The 22,011-nt window shown below is 38.6% G+C and overlaps 1 protein-coding gene across 3 annotated transcripts in view; it reads left to right on the forward strand.

Annotated features, from left to right (window-relative positions):
• The window catches only part of NBAS (NBAS subunit of NRZ tethering complex), a 1,903,611-nt gene that overhangs the window by 436,192 nt on the left and 1,445,408 nt on the right, over positions 1 to 22,011 (forward strand). For all 3 annotated transcript variants that reach the window (XM_053709663.1, XM_053709664.1, XM_053709665.1), the window contains exon 13: positions 14,332 to 14,395. In XM_053709663.1, coding sequence (XP_053565638.1) covers positions 14,332 to 14,395 — 64 coding nt within the window. The remainder of the gene's footprint in view (positions 1 to 14,331; positions 14,396 to 22,011) is intronic.

The following is a 22,011-nucleotide window of genomic DNA, read 5'->3' on the forward strand; positions in this document are numbered from 1 at the left end:
ATCTCAAATCCTTAAATTTAAAGGTATGGAGATTGAACGCTTGATTCTTAGTCAAAGAGGTTTCTCTGACTCTGTGATTAATACTATGTTACAGGCTCGTAAATCTGTATCCAGAGAGATATATTATAGAGTCTGGAAGACTTATATTTCTTGGTGTCTTTCTCATCATTTTTCTTGGCATTCTTTTAGAATTCCAAGAATTTTACAGTTTCTTCAGGATGGTTTAGATAAAGGTTTGTCCGCAAGTTCCTTGAAAGGACAAATCTCTGCTCTTTCTGTTCTTTTTCACAGAAAGATTGCTAATCTTCCTGATATTCATTGTTTTGTACAAGCTTTGGTTCGTATAAAACCTGTCATTAAGTCAATTTCTCCTCCTTGGAGTTTGAATTTGGTTCTAGGGGCTCTTCAAGCTCCCCCGTTTGAACCTATGCATTCATTGGACATTAAATTACTTTCTTGGAAAGTTTTGTTCCTTTTGGCAATCTCTTCTGCCAGAAGAGTTTCTGAATTATCTGCTCTTTCTTGTGAGTCTCCTTTTCTGATTTTTCATCAGGATAAGGCAGTGTTGCGAACTTCTTTTGAATTTTTACCTAAAGTTGTGAATTCCAACAACATTAGTAGAGAAATTGTGGTTCCTTCATTATGTCCTAATCCTAAGAATTCTAAGGAGAAATCGTTACATTCTTTGGATGTTGTTAGAGCTTTGAAATATTATGTTGAAGCTACTAAGTCTTTCCGAAAGACTTCTAGTTTATTTGTTATCTTTTCCGGTTCTAGAAAAGGCCAGAAAGCTTCTGCCATTTCTTTGGCATCTTGGTTGAAATCTTTAATTCATCTTGCCTATGTTGAGTCGGGTAAAACTCCGCCTCAAAGGATTACAGCTCATTCTACTAGGTCAGTTTCTACTTCCTGGGCGTTTAGGAATGAAGCTTCGATTGATCAGATTTGCAAAGCAGCAACCTGGTCCTCTTTGCATACTTTTACTAAATTCTACCATTTTGATGTATTTTCTTCTTCTGAAGCAGTTTTTGGTAGAAAAGTACTTCAGGCAGCGGTTTCAGTTTGAATCTTCTGCTTATGTTTTTCATTAAACTTTATTTTGGGTGTGGATTATTTTCAGCAGGAATTGGCTGTCTTTATTTTATCCCTCCCTCTCTAGTGACTCTTGCGTGGAAAGATCCACATCTTGGGTAATCATTATCCCATACGTCACTAGCTCATGGACTCTTGCTAATTACATGAAAGAAAACATAATTTATGTAAGAACTTACCTGATAAATTCATTTCTTTCATATTAGCAAGAGTCCATGAGGCCCACCCTTTTTTTGTGGTGGTTATGATTTTTGTATAAAGCACAATTATTCCAATTCCTTATTTTATATGCTTTCGCACTTTTTTATCACCCCACTTCTTGGCTATTCGTTAAACTGAATTGTGGGTGTGGTGAGGGGTGTATTTATAGGCATTTTGAGGTTTGGGAAACTTTGTCCCTCCTGGTAGGAATGTATATCCCATACGTCACTAGCTCATGGACTCTTGCTAATATGAAAGAAATGAATTTATCAGGTAAGTTCTTACATAAATTATGTTTTTCTGCCCATTCCCATTGAAAGTGAGTATTTATAGGGTTATTAGCCAGGATACAGACATCTATGCATTTTGAGGTTAATTTCTATCTGTTTGTTGTTGTTTTTTTAGTGTTGTGTTTTTTTTTTTTAAATAAATGTATCAAAACCTACTGAATTGATTTGAATTGAGTGCTGCAATCAGGAATTTTAAAAATCAGACTTGTAATGGAATTTTTGATGTAATGTCAAGTATGGCTATAAATAAGTATGTATAGATAACTGCTATGTACATATCTGTATTAGTAATCAGCTGTATGAAATCTTTCTCTGAGTTCTTATTATAGCAGATTTTGAGGTTGTATTTTTGTCTGAATCATCGGTTACCTATCTTAAGAACACTTATCTTTTGAATGCTTTGAATATATTATTTTCTCCTGGGCAGAAATCTAATCAAGTATATCAATTTATGGATGATTAATATCTCCTTCAGTGATTTTGAATCTGTAACTGTCTGTATGCTGAACTTTAAAGCTTAGATGGGCATTTAATCAAATGCATGGGCCTGTTGGATAAAATTAGGTAGATAATGTCAAGCAGTCTGCAAACCAATGTACATGTTTCTTGTGCACGTCTTCTGCATATTTTTTATTTGAACCATGTGATAATTGCAGTGTTTTGAAGTGGAGTATGTCTCTTCTGTGAATTTCAATAAACTCAAGATCGTGCTTTGGGAATATGTTAATTATTTTTGTCTGGGATAATGAGAGTTTCTGTTTTTGTGAAATTAATTATTGATACTTGTATTAAAGTGACATTTCAAAAACTTCCTGGTTATCTAAGCAAAGTAGGTTATGTCATGTATTTAAAGGGATGTTAAGCAGACAAACAAATGAAAAACTGTTATGCTCTAAATCTTAAGAGTATATGATTTTTGCACCATAAACCCTCAATAGTTTTGTATTTATTCCTCACAAATGTGTTAAACACATAGGTAAAGTACAGCTGAGAAACTGCAAACGTTGCTGCTCCTGAGCTGGATATAGCCAGACAGCCAATCAGGAGCAGCAGTTGCATTACCCTGCTAATCACTTGCTGTGCTTTACTCAGGAGCTGCAAACCATTATAAAAAATGTTCATACTGACTCTATTTTAGTACCTAGATTATACTTGCATAGCTGATACGCTACATGTTGGTCACACAGCAGTATCTGACTGATGGTCACTATGAACAGCCACCAGGGAGTTACCTATAGATATTGGTGTTTATATTACATAGGCCATTAAACATGACCGATTTAACCGTGATCCTTCACCAGACTTTAAACTTATCTGTGCCCCCCACACTTTTAACTTAAGCGCATTGTCCCAGTCCTCGCACGTTGCTTGAATCCTGACTTGGCCCATTGTCCCAGATGCAAACTTCCTGTAACCTTTCTCTTTCTGCAAATAACCCTAAACATGAAGTTTTAACATAAGCATTCTGACTGTGGCCCCCAGCCTAGTAAGTCCTGACTGTGACCTCTTCTTAACCCTAACAGTGACCTCCTTCCATTGCATTTACTTCAAATTGTTTCACTGACTCCCCATTGCAATTAACCCTAGTCATCACCTCACCCATCGCAATTAACCATTGGTACAGATTTAACGGTATAACAATTAACCATACCTGCAAACTTCATCTCCATCATGGCATTGCAAGCTCCATCAGTAACCCTCCCATGGGTTACTCTCCTATTTCCCAAAAAATTTAATTGCAATAAAAAAGGAAGACAGGATAAACACATCCAAGAAGGGGGTATATCCCTAAACTGCTCAGTAATAACAAAACCCTGCAAATGTTACTAGCAAAGCTTACGGTTTTTAAGCCTAAAAAAACATGTATTTTAGAGGCGGATCTTTCGTAGTATATAGTTTAAATACTAATGTCATGGAAACAAAGAAATTGTCCAATTCTTTACCAGGTGCAGTTATTCTGTTATTGATTTTCTTAACTTTAAGTGCTTAAAACTTAAAGGGACAGTCTACTCCAGAATTGTTATTGTTTAAAAAGATATGTAATGCCTTTATTATCTATTCCCCAGATTTTCACGATAAAGTCTCTTGTTCATTGCAGGAACTGTGAACTTGAATTTTTTTCTCAATCAATTGTATCTAAATGCTCGGAAACCTTTTTTTTAATGCAAAGTGCTGCATTTGTAATTAAATATTTCAGTCTGTGAAGTACTTTTTAATGTTATTAGAAATTTGTATTAAATAGTTTCAGCTATATCTATTGCCTGTATTTAATCATTTGTTCTTCATTGCCAAAAATATAAAGCTATAAAAGCCATTGTGCTTTTATAAAGCATTTAGATCGAAGAAGCAAAATAAATAGGTGCAGCATTTCTTTAATTTGCCAATTATCATCAGTGATCATTAAAAAATTAGCATTCTTAAAGGAGCATTATCAAATTGTTAAAGGGGCGCAAAAGTCATAATTTAAACTTTCATGGTTTAGATACAGTATGCAGTTTTAAAACACTATCCAATATACTCCTTGTATTAAATTTATTTTGTTTTCTTGGTATTCTTTGTTGAAGAACATACCTAGATTGGCTTAGATATGTGTACATTTTCTCAGCATGTTCTTCAACAAAATAAAAGTTATAAAGTAAGTAAATGGAAATGTTTCTTAAAATGGCATGCATTTTCTAACCCAGGTGGCACTAGTTTTGCAGCCCTTTGGGAAAGCTGTACGAACAACAATCGAACAAACATTGTGCCATTGTTTTTGTGGCCCTAAGAAAAAGCGTAACTTAAAATGTGTGCTTTTGGATGACTAAATCTCAGTAAAACCCTCTGGAAGGAAGAACAGCAGACAGAGGGTACCTGGCACCTAAATAGGTCTCATTGAACATATATTATTTGCTGAATAGTCATCAATTAATATACTGTCCATAATGCTTTACTTGTGGGCCAAACACAAAGCATAAAGGGTTGACTGCTCTCGGTGACATTTGTTTTGTTTTGTTTTTTTGCTTTGTAGTCACGTAAATAGAAATAAAATCTAACTACAATGTCTGTGAATACTGTGATCCTGCTGTTGTATAAAATACATTAGTTCATATGGTGTCCAATCACCTCTGTGAAATAAACTGCGATGTGTCAGAATTTCAGAATAGTTTGTATTTTGGAATATTTGCATATGTAAAATAGGACAGTTTGTAAAGGGGGTGGGAGCAAGTGTAAACAACAATATCTTATGTCATTTAAGCAATATTTACATGTAATAATACATCTTATATATGAAACCTAAAGGTAGCTTTATAGAATTTTTTAATTCTTTTGAATGCACAGTACCCTCAGACAAATAGTATAGTCCTGTAATCAAAATGGTAATATTTGTTGTTTTTATTAAATATAGACTATTATTTGCATTTTAGAACACAAAAACAAACCAAAGACACAGGCAGTGAAGATTTGTGTCTTACAGGCAGGGAAAATAGTAATCACTTTTCATGTGTATATATATATATATATATATATATATATATATATATATATATATATATATATATATATATATATATAATCTATAAAAAAAGTTTGGATTTTTATATTTCGGATTTGTACCTGTGTGTGTGTGTGTGTGTGTGTGTGTGTGTGTGTATATATATATATATATATATATATATATATATATATATATATATATATATATATATATATATATATATATATATATATATATATATTTACACACACACACACACGAAATATATAGCAGACAGAAGACAGCACTCGCTGGACTTAAAAGATGCAAACAATGTTTATTTAGTGACGTTTTGGGGGAATGCTGCCCTCCATCAGACCAGGTCTGATGAAGGGGAGCATTCCCTCGAAACGTCACTGAATAAACAACATTGTTTGCATCTTTTAAGTCAAGTGAGTGCTGTCTTCTGTCCGCTATATTTAATCCGTATTCAGCACCCTGGCATTTGCAAGACTGTTAATGAGAGTGCACCTTACTCGGCTACTATATATATATATATATATATATTTATATTTATATATATATTTAGGCTGTCTCTTTAATAAAGTGACAGCTTAAAAACGGAGAGTGCCTTCCTGACTGGAGTGCCTTCCTGTTAAAATGGCAGGCTTCTGTGATGTAAAAAAATGAGACAAAGATATTGAAAAACAAACTGAAATCTTTAAGGTGGAGGGAAGTAAACAAAAAAACTAAAATAATGTGGTTGCATAAGTGTGCACACCCTCTTATAACTGGGGATGTAGCTGTGTTCAGAATTAAGCAATCACATTCAAAACCATGTTAAATAACAGTCATCACACACATGCCATAATTTAAAGTTCCTCTGATTAACCCTGAATAAAGTTCAGCTGTTCTAGTAGGTCTTTCCTGACATTTTCTTAGTCGCGTCCTACACAAAAGCCATGGTCCGCAGAGAGCTTCCAAAGCATCAGAGGGATCTCATTGTTAAAAGGTATCAGTCAGGAGAAGGGTACAAAATAATTTCTAAGGCATTAGATATACCATGGAACACAGTTAAGACAGTCATCATCAAGTGGAGAACATATGGCACAACAATGACATTACCAAGAACTGGATGTCCCTCCAAAATTGATGAAAAGACGAGAAGAAAACTGGTCTGGGAGGCTACCAAGAGGCCTACAGCAACATTAAAGGAGCTGCAAGAATATCTGGCTGTGTAGTACATGTGACAACAATATCCCTTATTTCTCTTGTTAAGTGTGTTCAGTCCACGGGTCATCCATTACTTATGGGATATATTCTCCTTCCCAACAGGAAGTTGCAAGAGGATCACCCAAGCAGAGCTGCTATATAGCTCCTCCCCTCACATGTCATACCCAGTCATTCTCTTGCAACCCTCAACAAAGAAGGAGGTCGCGAGAGGAGCTGGAGTTTTTACTTAACTATTCTTCAATCAAAAGTTTGTTATTTTAAATGGCACCAGAGTGTGCTGTTTTTCTATCTCAGGCAATATTTGGAAGAAGAAACTGCCTGCGTTTTTTTTCTATGATCTTAGCAGGCGTAACTAAGATCCACTGGCTGTTCTCGACATTCTGAGGAGTGGGGTAACTTCAGAAACTGGGAATAGCATGCGGGGTCCTCCGCAAATGAGGTATGTACAGTACATTATTTTCTGGGAATGGAATTGACTAAGAAAATACTGCTGTTACCGTATGATGTAAGAACAGCCTTAAATGCAGTAGTGGCAACTGGTATCAGGCTGATAAATGTATGTGCAGTCGAGTTATTTTCTAGGGACTAGAATTTGACTGAGAAAATGCTGTTAAAACTGAAATATGCTTAAGCCTTATCTGCAGTGGTAGCGACTGGTAGCAGGCTTAGTGATAACTTTGCATGACATTGGAAAATGTTGTTTTTTAATAAAACGTTTACTGGCATGTTATTCGTTTTTGTGAGGTACTTTGGTGATAAATCTCTTTGGGCATGATTTTTTCCACATGGCTAACATATATTTTCTGCATGGAAACCGTTATATCAGGGCTCCCACTGTTGTAATAGGAGTGGGAGGGACCTTGTTTTAGCGCCTTGTTGCGCAGTTAAAATTCTAGCACAGTCTTCCTGCTTCTTCCTCCTTGATCCAGGACATCTCTAGAGAGCTCAGGGGTCTGCAAAATTCATTTTTGAGGGAGGTAATCAGTCACAGCAGATCTGTGACAGTGTGCTTGACTGTGATTAAAAGAGTTAAATCTTAATTGATATCCGTTTTATACGTTTTGGGTATTGAGGGGTTAATCATCCTTTTGCTAATGGGTGCAATCCTCTGCTAATAATACACTTCTTGTTAAGAATTGTTTACTTATATCTGTATTTTTGAAGCGCTGCAGCGTTTTTTTTTATATTGCTTGTAAACTTATTGAAAGTGATTTCCAAGCTTGCTAGTTTCATTGCTAAGTCTGTTTAAACATGTCTGATTCAGAGGAAACTGTTTGTTCATCATGTTCAAAAGCCAATGTGGAGCCCAATAGAACGATGTGTACCAATTGTATTGATATTGCTTTGAATAAAAGTCAATCTGTACCGATAGAGAAACTATCACCAGACAACGAGGGGGAAGTTATGCCGCCTAACTCTCCTCACGTGTCAGTACCTGCGTCTCCCGCTCGGGAGATGCGTAGGATTGAGACGCCAAGTACATCTAGGCCCTTACAAATCACTTTACATGATATGGCTAATGTTATGAAAGAAGTATTATATAATATGCCCGAATTAAGGGGCAAGCGCGATAGCTCTGGGTTAAGGACAGAGCGCGCTGATGACACGAGAGCCATGTCTGATACTGCGTCACAATTTGCAGAACATGAAGACGGTGAGCTTCATTCTGTCGGTGACGGTTCTGATCCGGGGAGACCGGATTCGGAAATTTCAAATTTTAAATTTAAGCTTGAGAACCTCCGTGTGTTACTAGGGGAGGTATTAGCGGCTCTGAATGATTGCGACACGGTGGCAATTCCAGAGAAAATGTGTAGGTTGGATAGATACTATGCGGTACCGGTGTGTACTGACGTCTTTCCTAAACCAAAAAGACTTACAGAAATTATTAGTAAGGAGTGGGATAGACCCGGTGTGCCTTTTTCCCCTCCCCCGATATTTAGAAAAATGTTTCCTATAGACGCCACCACACGAGACTTATGGCAGACGGTCCCTAAGGTGGAGGGAGCAGTTTCTACTTTAGCCAAGCGTACCACTATCCCGGTGGAGGATAGCTGTGCTTTCTCAGATCCAATGGATAAAAAATTAGAGGGTTATCTTAAGAAAATGTTTGTTCAACAGGGTTTTATATTGCAGCCTCTTGCATGCATTGCGCCTGTCACGGCTGCAGCGGCATTCTGGTTTGAGTCTCTGGAAGAGGCGATTCGCACAGCGCCCTTGGATGAGGCTTTGTGCAAAGTTAGAACCCTTAAGCAAGCTAATGCGTTTGTTTCAGATGCCGTAGTACATCTAACCAAACTTACGGCTAAAAATTCCGGATTCGCCATACAGGCGCGCAGAGCGCTCTGGCTTAAATCCTGGTCAGCGGATGTAACTTCCAAGTCTAAGCTACTTAACATTCCTTTCAAAGGGCAGACCTTATTCGGGCCCGGCTTGAAGGAAATTATTGCTGACATTACGGGAGGTAAGGGCCACGCCCTTCCTCAGGACAGGGCCAAACCAAAGGCCAAACAGTCTAATTTTCGTGCCTTTCGTAACTTCAAGGCAGGAACAGCATCAACTTCCTCCGCTCCAAAACAGGAAGGAACTACTGCTCGTTACAGACAGGGTTGGAAAGGCAACCAGTCATGGAACAAGGGCAAGCAGGCCAGAAAGCCTACTCCCGCCCCTAAGACAGCATGAAGACAGGGCCCCCTATCCGGAGACGGATTTAGTGGGGGGCAGACTTTCTCTCTTCACCCAGGCTTGGGCAAGAGATGTGCAGGATCCCTGGACGTTGAAGATTATATCTCAGGGATACCTTCTGGATTTCAAAACCTCTCCTCCACAAGGGAGGTTCCATCTATCGAGGTTATCAACAAACCTAGTAAAGAGAGAGGCATTTCTACAATGTGTACAAGACCTCTTAATCATGGGAGTGATCCACTCAGTTCCGCGATCGGAACAGGGACAAGGATTTTACTCAAATCTATTCGTGGTTCCCAAAAAAGAGGGAACCTTCAGACCAATCTTGGACTTAAAGATCTTAAACAAATTCCTAAGGGTACCATCGTTCAAGATGGAAACCATTCGAACCATCCTACCCATGATCCAGGAGGGTAAATATATGACCACAGTGGACTTAAAGGATGCTTACCTTCACATATCGATTCACAAAGATCATTATCGGTACCTAAGGTTTGCCTTTCTAGATAGGCATTACCAGTTTGTGGCTCTTCCCTTCGGGTTAGCCACGGCCCCGAGAATTTTTACGAAGGTTCTGGGTTCACTTCTGGCGGTACTAAGACCACGAGGCATAGCGTTGGCTCCATACCTAGACGACATTCTGATACAAGCGTCAAGTTTTCAGAATGCAAAGTCTCATACAGAGATAGTTCTAGCATTTCTGAGGTCGCATGGGTGGAAAGTGAACGTGGAAAAGAGTTCTCTGTTACCACTCACAAGGGTTCCTTTTCTAGGGACTCTTATAGATTCTGTAGAGATGAAGATTTACCTGACGGAGTCCAGGTTATCAAAGATTCTCAATGCTTGCCGTGTCCTTCATTCCGTTCCAAGCCCATCAGTAGCTCAGTTCATGGAGGTAATCGGCTTAATGGTCGCGGCAATGGACATAGTGCCATTTGCGCGCCTGCATCTCAGACCGCTGCAACTATGCATGCTCAGTCAATGGAACGGGGATTATTCAGATCTGTCCCCTTTGCTAAATCTGGACCAGGAGACCAGAGATTCTCTTCTCTGGTGGTTGTTACCGGTTCATCTGTCCAAAGGAATGACCTTTCGCAGGCCAGATTGGACGATTGTAACAACGGATGCCAGCCTTCTAGGCTGGGGAGCAGTCTGGAATTCCCTGAAGGCTCAGGGATCGTGGACTCAGGAGGAGAAACTCCTTCCAATAAACATTCTAGAATTAAGAGCAATATTCAATGCTCTTCTAGCTTGGCCTCAGTTAGCAAAACTGAGGTTCATCAGATTTCAGTCGGACAATATCACGACTGTGGCTTACATCAATCATCAAGGGGGAACCAGGAGTTTCCTAGCGATGTTGGAAGTCTCGAAGATAATTCGCTGGGCAGAGTCTCACTCTTGCCACCTGTCAGCGATTTACATCCCAGGCGTAGAGAACTGGGAGGCGGATTTCCTAAGTCGCCAGACTTTTCATCCGGGAGAGTGGGAACTTCACCTGGAGGTATTTGCTCAACTGATTCGTCGTTGGGGCAAACCGGATCTGGATCTTATGGCATCTCGCCAGAACGCGAAGCTTCCTTGTTACGGATCCAGGTCCAGGGACCCGGGAGCGGTGCTGGTAGATGCATTAGCAGCCCCTTGGGTTTTCAACATAGCTTATGTGTTTCCACCATTTCCGTTGCTACCTCGACTGATTGCCAGGATCAAACAGGAGAAGGCATCGGTAATTCTGATAGCGCCTGCGTGGCCACGCAGGACCTGGTATACAGACCTAGTGGACATGTCGTCCTGTCCACCATGGTCTCTTCCTCTGAGGCAGGACCTACTAATTCAGGGTCCTTTCAACAATCCAAACCTAATTTCTCTGAGGCTGACTGCCTGGAAATTGAACGCTTGATTCTATCAAAGCGTGGGTTTTCGGATTCGGTTATTGATCCATTGATACAGGCTCGGAAACCTGTGACCAGAAAAATTTACCATAAGATATGGCGTAAATATTTATATTGGTGCGAATCCAAGAGTTACTCATGGAGTAAGGTTAGGATTCCTAGGATATTGGCTTTTCTACAAGAGGGTTTAGAAAAGGGTTTATCCGCTAGTTCGCTAAAGGGACAGATTTCAGCTCTGTCTATTCTTTTACACAAACGTCTGGCAGAGAATCCAGACGTCCAGGCCTTTTGTCAGGCTTTGGCTAGAATTAAGCCTGTGTTTAAAGCTGTTGCTCCTCCGTGGAGCTTAAACTTGGTTCTTAAAGTTCTTCAGGGTGTTCCGTTTGAACCCCTTCATTCCATTGATATTAAGCTTTTATCTTGGAAAGTTTTGTTTTTGATGGCTATTTCCTCGGCTCGAAGAGTCTCTGAGTTATCTGCCTTACATTGTGATTCTCCTTATCTGATCTTTCATTCAGACAAGGTAGTTCTGCGTACGAAACCTGGGTTTTTACCTAAGGTTGTTTCTAACAGGAATATCAATCAAGAGATTGTTGTTCCATCATTATGTCCTAATCCTTCTTCAAAGAAGGAACGTCTTTTGCATAATCTAGACGTGGTCCGTGCTCTGAAGTTCTACTTACAGGCAACTAAAGATTTTCGTCAAACTTCTTCCCTGTTTGTCGTTTACTCTGGACAGAGGAGAGGTCAAAAGGCTTCGGCTACCTCTCTCTCTTTTTGGCTTCGTAGCATAATACGTTTAGCCTATGAGACTGCTGGACAGCAGCCTCCTGAAAGAATTACAGCTCATTCCACTAGAGCTGTGGCTTCCACCTGGGCCTTTAAGAATGAGGCCTCTGTTGAACAGATTTGCAAGGCTGCAACTTGGTCTTCACTTCATACTTTTTCCAAATTTTACAAATTTGACACTTTTGCTTCTTCGGAGGCTGGTTTTGGGAGAAAGGTTCTACAGGCAGTGGTTCCTTCTGTTTAATGTTCCTGCCTTGTCCCTCCCATCATCCGTGTACTTAGCTTTGGTATTGGTATCCCATAAGTAATGGATGACCCGTGGACTGAACACACTTAACAAGAGAAAACATAATTTATGCTTACCTGATAAATTTATTTCTCTTGTAGTGTGTTCAGTCCACGGCCGCCCTGTCTTTTTAAGGCAGGTTCTAAATTTTAATATTATAACTCCAGTCACCACTGCACCTTATAGTTTCTCCTTTCTCGTCTTGTTTCGGTCGAATGACTGGATATGACATGTGAGGGGAGGAGCTATATAGCAGCTCTGCTTGGGTGATCCTCTTGCAACTTCCTGTTGGGATGGAGAATATATCCCATAAGTAATGGATGACCCGTGGACTGAACACACTACAAGAGAAATAAATTTATCAGGTAAGCATAAATTATGTTTCTTCATATGTTTGGGCTTTGGGGTAGACGGCAAGATAGAAGCCTTTTCTTACGAAGAAAAACATCCAAGCCCAGCTAAATTTAGCAAAAACACATCTGAAGTTTCCCAAAAGCATGTGAGAAAAGGTGTTCTGGTCTGATGAAACCAAGGTTGAACTTTTTCGCAATAATTCCAAAAGATATGTTTGTCGCAAAAACAACACTGCATATCACCAAAAGAACACCATACCCACAGTGAAGCATGGTGGTGCTAGCCTCATGCTTTGGGTCTGTTTTTCTTCAGCTGGAACTGGGGCCTTATTCAAAGTAGAGGGAATTTTGAACAGTTCCAAATACCAGTCAATATTGGCACAAAACCTTCAGGCTTTTGCTAGAAAGCTGAACATGAAGAGGAACTTCATATTTCAGCATGACAACGACCCAAAGCATACATCCAAATCAACAAAGGAATGGCTTCACTAAAAGAAGATTAAAGTTTTGGAATGGCTCAGCCAGAGCCCAGACCTGAATCCAATCGAAAATCTGTGGGGTGATCTGAAGAGGGCTGTGCACAGGAGATGCCCTCGCAAATCTTGCCAAGTCATGATGTGCCATGCTGATAGACTCATACCCAAAAAGACTGAGTGCTGTAATAAAATCAAAAGGTGCTCCAACAAAGTATTAGTTTACACTTAGTGTGTATAAGTTTGCACACTTATGCAACCATATTATTTTATTTTTACTTCCCTTCACGTAAAAGATTTCAGTTTGTTTTTAATTGAGTTGCATAGTTTATAGGTCACATTAAAGGTGGAAAAAGTTCTGAAATGATTTATCTTTGTCTCATTTTTTACATCACAGAAACCTGCCATTTTAACAGGTGTGTGTAGACTTTTTATATCCACTGTGTATGTATATATATATATATATATATATATATATATATATATATATATATATATATATATATATATATATATATATTTATTTCACAAATCTTCAGACTAACCCACCAAATGCTGGGTGCAAAGATGCAGCACTATACGAAATCAAACAAATACACTCTCAGGACTTTCACAAACCATCTGAAAAAAGTTTATTGGAACTTTTTCGAGGATACAATCCCCTTCATCAGCTTGTTTGATTTCTTATATATATATATATATATTTTATTTATATGTGTGTGTGTGTGTGTGTGTATGTGTGTGTATATATATATATATATATATATATATATATATATATATATATATATATATATAATCCAAGAACATAGAAGTAGTCTCAGCACTGTTTTATCAAAATGAATCCTTTGAGGTGAGGAGGATAAAACACAACAACGTTTCGGGCCTACATAGCCCTTACTACGTGCTATGTAGGCCCGAAACGTTGCTGTGTTTGATCCGCCTTACCTCAATAAAGGATTCATTTAAATAAAACAGTGCTGAGACTACTTCTATGTTCTTGGATTGGATAAAGATTGGGGCTAGCAGGACCCTGGAAGTCTATGTGCACTTGAATAAGTTAGACATTGTGGCAATACAGTGCTGTACCTCATCTTGTGTATATATGTGTGTATGTGTATATATATATATATATATATATATACACACACATACACACCCCGTAAGGAGTTTACTGTGGTCAACCATAGTATTGGAAACATAAAGCATGAGACGTATATTTAATTTGCATATCTTACCTGGTAACAATGTATACAGAGTACTTCTTGGGGAAGTCACGTGGGGATACTTGCCTAGATGGTCTAATTGCATATACAATAATTCTATCAATGTGTGTGTGTATATATATATATATATATATATACATATATATATATATAACACACACACGGTTGATACAATCAAATACAGTATATGATAATTGTTAAATAGCCAAGCACCAGTATACATTCATGTTTAAAAGCTGCAGTCTAACAGTGCATATGACATTACAGTTACCCTGCTTCATTCATGTGACATACTATTTCATGATTGTCTGACAATATTATAGTAGTTCTCTTTCTCCCTCTCCTCATTTAACTTTTTAGCCTGGCTATGATGAGATCAACCCTGAATGGAGGAACTCTGTGGAAAAACGAAAAAAGATGAAAGGTAAATGAGAATTTAAGTATTATGTATTTTCTTTTATGGTGTCCTTGAAGCTGTATTGACCCTAGAGAAAATTGGATTCCTTGAAGGATGTGATATATTTTTTTTTTTTTTATTGGAGTAATGTCAAAATACAGATATTGTAGTGCACACTTCTTCCAGATCTTTGCTTCATAAACTGCGCGGGAATTATCGTCTCAGTAATCCTAGTGTAATGACCATTGAAGTTTGTTAGGTCTTTATAGATGATTTCTCTACAGGCAGCGACAACATTATTATTTCTTGATAACATACTTGTCTCAGACAAGGGCAGATTCTTTCCATTAAATTCATTTACTGTTAAAATATAGGATTATCTATGTGATTATTTAGAGAAAAAAAAAACCCCAGTCATCTTAAATGATTGTTAGGCTTTTTTTTCTCTATGTCGATAAATAAAATATAAAACCGGGACATGCAAGAAAACTGTGAACTAGAATTAAAAATAATTAAATGCAAAATATAGAAAGAAAAATCAGCTTTGAACAATTACTCAACCTGAAAAAAAGGGATTTCAGCACTTTTTTCAAATTTTATCAATATTTCTAAAAATATATCATCTTTGTAGCCACAGCAAATATGCAAATATTTACAATAAAAAGTATAAGTGCCTGTGCACAGTCCAAAAAATAAGGAGCAAGCAATTATCAATCTAGTTAAAGGGATATTAAACCTGTCACTGATACCAGGCTGCCAGGACAGCCCCTTCCATATTTGGATTACTGTGTTTTCCACCAATTCCCACTTTGTTTGTTACAGTGTTTGAACGTTACCCTGAAAGAGCTGATCGTTACCCCACATTGCCCCTTCTGGCCTTGCCGAGTCCCAGCCGGAATCTTATGGAACTATTCGCCGGCTGGGATCGCTAGAGATTCACGCTGGACTTTAACCTAGGTTGCTCCCGAAGCCCTTTGCTCCAGAGCTCCGCTCTTCTGGGGACTTGTCATACCTTTGATGGGCAAGGGTTGGGGTGATTACTACGGGGGCGCTCACTCAGGAACCAGGGGTTCCGACATCCCCCTACATCAACTTGGACTGTTCCTGAATACCCTTTGCCAGGCTACTGCTCCGGCCACCAGCCACGGATCATGTCGCTTTTAAGACTGGTGTGTGTGATGTAGAGGGTGCTCAAGCTTAAAAACACTAATTAATCAAATATTACCCAGTGGGGGACTTTGTCCCAAATATTGATAATAACTCTTGTGATATACTTTATCATGTGTTATGGGGACTGATCCTTATATCCATCACCTTATATAATGCATTACTGCTCAGTGAATAGAAAAACATATCTTTTATTCATGTTTTAAAACAAAGGTGGTACAACGGATTCTGTTTTTGTCTTTAATTCCTTACGAGAGACATCCCTGATTTAAAACATATATTGTCTTTTTAAATAATAAGTGAGATTGTGTCTATCAGAGAGAGAAAATAGTTCTTGTTTATTAAATGATTTTATTCATATATTTAGTTTTGTTTTGGTTTTATATTTGCCAATTACTTTTGGAATTGATTTATTTATACTTTTGCACAATAGATTTATATTTTTTGCATAATATATTTAACTTCACATTTTTTTCTATTCACTGAGCAGTAATGCATTATATAAGGTGACTGATATAAGAATCAGTCCCCATAACACATGATAACAAAGTATATTAAGAGTTATCATCATTTGGGAAAAAGTCCCCCACTGGGTAATATTTGATTAATTAGTGTTAAAGCTTAAGCTCCATCTACATCACACACACTTTTTGATTTCTAATAGGAATTTTGAGGAGGTTCCTATAGAGAGATTTACACTCCCCTAGCGCACCGCCATTCCAACCATTTTCTAAGCTTTTTGGACTGGGACATCTAGGGGCCTGGAACTCTCCAATGGTACCCTGGAATAACCGCCGCTCCCTCATCACCCCGAAACTAGGACCTAACTATGGTGGGATCTCTATGCGCCTATGGCTCCTATGGAGGCGCCAGCCTGTCTGAAGGGGGCGGTGTTCTCTTGATCAGATAAGGCTCTTATCAGATGGCAAATGTGTATATAAGCTTTGTGTTTGTCTCAATAAAGCTAGTTTGTGTTGCACCTTAATACTGGTCTTGTCTGGTTATTAGGGTGGAGTACATGCTATAATCAGTCAGTCACAAAACCCAAAAAATGTCTTTAGTGATTCAGATAGAGCATGCAATTTTAAGGAACTTTCTACTTTACTCCTATTATCACATTTTCTTCGTTTTCTTGGTATCTTTGTTTGAAAACAAAGACAATTTGATAATCGGAGTAAAGTAGAAAGTTGCTTAAAATTGCATGCTCTATCTGAATCATTAAAGAAAAAAATTGGGTTTAGTGTCCCTTCAAAGTACCAATTTGTTAATTTGCACCATAGCACGAATAGCAGCACAGTTTTTTTCACACATGCATTTCTGCTAGCACTTAAATTCAAGTCTCCTTAAAAGTTACAATATTAACTCATGATATGCCATGCTGAAAACATTTTCTTGTGCTAGATAAATGTGTTCACACAGTGGCCTCTATTTATCAAGCTGTCAACCGCAAATACGCTGGAATTCCACAGCGTATTTGTGGCGAGCCTGATTCGCCTTAGTTATCAAACCCTACAGACTGGCAAAAGTAGAATATAGTGACGTAACATAAGATCTGCCGGACTCAGTCCGACACAGATCGATGCTTACGTCACTCCAGATGTTCCGAATGCAAGTTCGGCACAATCTGACTACTTTTGCTAGTTATCAAATAACTAGCAGGTACGCTCGCTACTTTTTCGGCCCAGCGTACCTGGTTTCTTTCATGTAATTAGCAAGAGTCCATGAGCTAGTGACGTATGGGATATACATTCCTACCAGGAGGGGCAAAGTTTCCCAAACCTCAAAATGCCTATAAATACACCCCTCACCACACCCACAAATCAGTTTTACAAACTTTGCCTCCCGTGGAGGTGGTGAAGTAAGTTTGTGCTAGATTCTACGTTGATATGCGCTCCGCAGCAGGTTGGAGCCCGGTTTTCCTCTCAGCGTGCAGTGAATGTCAGAGGGATGTGAAGAGAGTATTGCCTATTTGAATTCAATGATCTCCTTCTACGGGGTCTATTTCATAGACTCTCTGTTATCGGTCGTAGAGATTCATCTCTTACCTCCCTTTTCAGATCGACGATATACTCTTATATATACCATTACCTCTACTGATTCTCGTTTCAGTACTGGTTTGGCTTTCTACTACATGTAGATGAGTGTCCTGGGGTAAGTAAGTCTTATTTTTGTGACACTCTAAGCTATGGTTGGGCACTTTTATATAAAGTTCTAAATATTTGTGTTTAAACATTTATTTGCCTTGATTCAGGATGTTCAGTATTCCTTATTTCAGACAGTCAGTTTCATTATTTGGGATAATGCATTTGAATAATCAATTTTTTCTTACCTTAAAATTTGACTTTTTTCCATGTGGGCTGTTAGGCTCGCGGGGGCTGAAAATGCTTCATTTTATTGCGTCATTCTTGGCGCAGACTTTTTTGGCGCAAAAAATTTTCTTTGTTATTTCCGGCGTCATACTTGTCACCGGAAGTTGCGTCATTTTTGACGTTTTTTGCGCCAAAAGTGTCAGCGTTACCGGATGTGGCGTCATTTTTGGCGCTAAAAGCATTTAGGCGCCAAATAATGTGGGCGTCTTTTTTGGCGCTAAAAAATATGGGCGTCATTATTGTCTCCACATTATTTAAGTCTCATTGTTTATTTGCTTTTGGTTGCTAGAAGCTTGTTCACTGGCATTTTTCCCATTCCTGAAACTGTCATTTAAGGAATTTGTTCAATTTTGCTTTATATGTTGTTTTTTCTATTACATATTGCAATATGTCTCAGATTGACCCTGAATCAGAAGATACTTCTGGAAAATCGCTGCCTGATGCTGGATCTACCAAAGTTAAGTGTATTTGCTGTAAACTTGTGGTATCTGTTCCTCCAGCTGTTGTTTGTAATGAATGTCATGACAAACTTGTTAATGCAGATAATATTTCCTTTAGTAATGTTACATTACCTGTTGCTGTTCCATCAACATCTAATACGAGGAGTGTTCCTGTTAACATAAGAGATTTTGTTTCTAAATCCATTAAGAATGCTATGTCTGTTATTCCTCCTTCTAATAAACATAAAAGGTCTTTTAAAACTTCTCATTTTTCAGATGAATTTTTAAATGAACATCATCATTCTGATTCTGATAATGATTCCTCTGGTTCAGAGGATTCTGTTTCAGAGGTTGATGCTGATAAATCTTCATATTTATTCAAAATGGAATTTATTCGTTCTTTACTTAAAGAAGTTTTAATTGCATTAGAAATAGAGGAATCTGGTCCTCTTGATACTAAATCTAAAAGTTTAAATAAGGTTTTTAAATCTCCTGTAGTTATTCCAGAAGTTTTTCCTGTCCCTGATGCTATTTCTGAAGTAATTTCCAGGGAATGGAATAATTTGGGGAATTCATTTACTCCTTCTAAACGTTTTAAGCAATTATATCCTGTGCCATCTGACAGATTAGAGTTTTGGGACAAAATCCCTAAGGTTGATGGGGCTATCTCTACTCTTGCTAAACGTACTACTATTCCTACGGCAGATAGTACTTCCTTTAAGGATCCTTTAGATAGGAAAATTGAATCCTTTCTAAGAAAAGCTTACTTATGTTCAGGTAATCTTCTTAGACCTGCTATATCTTCAGCGGATGTTGCTGCAGCTTCAACTTTTTGGTTAGAAGCTTTAGCGCAACAAGTAACAGATCATAATTCTCATAGCATTGTTAATCTTCTTCAACATGCTAATAATTTTATTTCTGATGCCATCTTTGATATCATTAGGGTTGATGTCAGGTATATGTCTCTAGCTATTTTAGCTAGAAGAGCTTTATGGCTTAAAACTTGGAATGCTGATATGTCTCCCAAGTCAACTTTGCTTTCCCTTTCTTTCCAGGGTAATAAATTATTTGGTTCACAGTTGGATTCTATTATTTCAACTGTTACTGGGGGGAAAGGAACTTTTTTTACCACAGGATAAAAAATCTAAAGGTAAATTTAGGTCTAATAATCGTTTTCGTTCCTTTCGTCACAATAAGGAACAAAAGCCTGATCCTTCCCCTACAGGAGCGGTATCAGTTTGGAAACCATCTCCAGTCTGGAATAAATCCAAGCCTTTTAGAAAGCCAAAGCCAGCTCCCAAGTCAACATGAAGGTGCGGCCCTCATTCCAGCCCAGCTGGTAGGGGGCAGATTACGATTTTTCAAAGACATTTGGATCAATTCGATTCACAATCTTTGGATTCAGAACATTGTTTCACAAGGGTACAGAATAGGCTTCAAGATAAGGCCTCCTGCAAGAAGATTTTTTCTTTCCCGTGTCCCAGTAAATCCAGTGAAGGCTCAAGCATTTCTGAAATGTGTTTCAGATCTAGAGTTGGCTGGAGTAATTATGCCAGTTCCAGTTCTGGAACAGGGGCTGGGGTTTTACTCAAATCTCTTCATTGTACCAAAGAAGGAGAATTCCTTCAGACCAGTTCTGGATTTAAAAATATTGAATCATTATGTAAGGATACCAACATTCAAAATGGTAACTATAAGGACTATTCTGCCTTTTGTTCAGCAAGGGCATTATATGTCCACAATAGATTTACAGGATGCATATCTGCATATTCCGATTCATCCAGATCACTATTAGTTTCTGAGATTCTCTTTCCTAGACAAGCATTACCAGTTTGTGGCTCTGCCGTTTGGCCTAGCAACAGCTCCAAGGATTTTTACAAAGGTTCTCGGTGCCCTTCTGTCTGTAATCAGAGAACAGGGTATTGTGGTATTTCCTTATTTGGACGATATCTTGGTACTTGCTCAGTCTTCACATTTAGCAGAATCTCATACGAATCGACTTGTATTGTTTCTTCGAGAACATGGTTGGAGGATGAATTTACCAAAAAGTTCATTGATTCCTCAGTCAAGGGTAACCTTTTTAGGTTTCCAGATAGATTTAGTGTCCATGACTCTGTCTCTGACAGACAAGAGACGTCAAAAATTGGTTTCAGCTTGTCGAAAACCTTCAGTCTCAATCATTCCCTTCGGTAGCCTTATGCATGGAAATTCTAGGTCTTATGACTGCTGCATCGGACGCGATCCCCTTTGCTCGTTTTCACATGCGACCTCTTCAGCTCTGTATGCTGAACCAGTGGTGCAGGGATTATACAAAGATATCTCAATTAATATCTTTAAAACCGATTGTACGACACTCTCTGATGTGGTGGGCAGACCACCATCGTTTAGTTCAGGGGGCTTCTTTTCTTCTTCCGACCTGGACTGTGATTTCAACAGATGCAAGTCTGACAGGTTGGGGAGCTGTTTGGGGGTCTCTGACAGCACAAGGGGTTTGGGAATCTCAGGAGGTGAGATTACCAATCAACATTTTGGAACTCCGTGCAATTTTCAGAGCTCTTCAGTCATGGCCTCTTCTAAAGAGAGAGTCGTTCATTTGTTTTCAGACGGACAATGTCACAACCGTGGCATATGTCAATCATCAAGGAGGGACTCACAGTCCTCTGGCTATGAAAGAAGTATCTTGAATACTGGTATGGGCGGAATCCAGCTCCTGTCTAATTTCTGCGGTTCATATCCCAGGTATAGACAATTGGGAAGCGGATTATCTCAGTCGCCAAACGTTACATCCGGGCGAATGGTCTCTTCACCCAGAGGTATTTCTTCAGATTGTTCAAATGTGGGGACTTCCAGAAATAGATCTGATGGCTTCTCATCTAAACAAGAAACTTCCCAGGTATCTGTCCAGATCCAGGGATCCTCAGGCGGAGGCAGTGGATGCATTGTCACTTCCTTGGAAGTATCATCCTGCCTATATCTTTCCGCCTCTAGTTCTTCTTCCAAGAGTGATTTCCAAGATTCTAAAGGAGTGCTCTTTTGTTCTGCTGGTGGCTCCAGCATGGCCTCACAGGTTTTGGTATGCGGATCTTGTCCAGAAGGCCACTTGCCAACCATGGACTCTTCCGTTAAGACCAGACCTTCTATCGCAAGGTCCTTTTTTCCATCAGGATCTCAAATCCTTAAATTTGAAGGTATGGAGATTGAACGCTTGATTCTCAGTCATAGAGGTTTCTCTGACTCTGTGATTAATACTATGTTACAGGCTCGTAAATCTGTATCTAGGAAGATATATTATCGAGTCTGGAAGATTTACATTTCTTGGTGTTTTTCTCATCATTTTTCTTGGCATTCTTTTAGAATTCCTAGAATTTTACAGTTTCTTCAGGATGGTTTGGATAAAGGTTTGTCTGCAAGTTCCTTGAAAGGACAAATCTCTGCTCTTTCTGTTCTTTTCCACAGAAAGATTGCTAGTCTTCCTGATATTCATTGTTTTGTACAAGCTTTGCTTCGTATAAAACCTGTTATTAAGTCAATTTCTCCTCCTTGGAGTTTGAATTTGGTTCTGGGGGCTCTTCAAGCTCCTCCGTTTGAACCTATGCATTTGCTGGACATTAAATTACTTTCTTGGAAAGTTTTGTTTCTTTTGGCCATCTCTTCTGCTAGAAGAGTT

Source organism: Bombina bombina, chromosome 4 (assembly GCF_027579735.1).
Source record: "Bombina bombina isolate aBomBom1 chromosome 4, aBomBom1.pri, whole genome shotgun sequence".
In the NCBI taxonomy this organism is placed as follows: domain Eukaryota; kingdom Metazoa; phylum Chordata; class Amphibia; order Anura; family Bombinatoridae; genus Bombina; species Bombina bombina.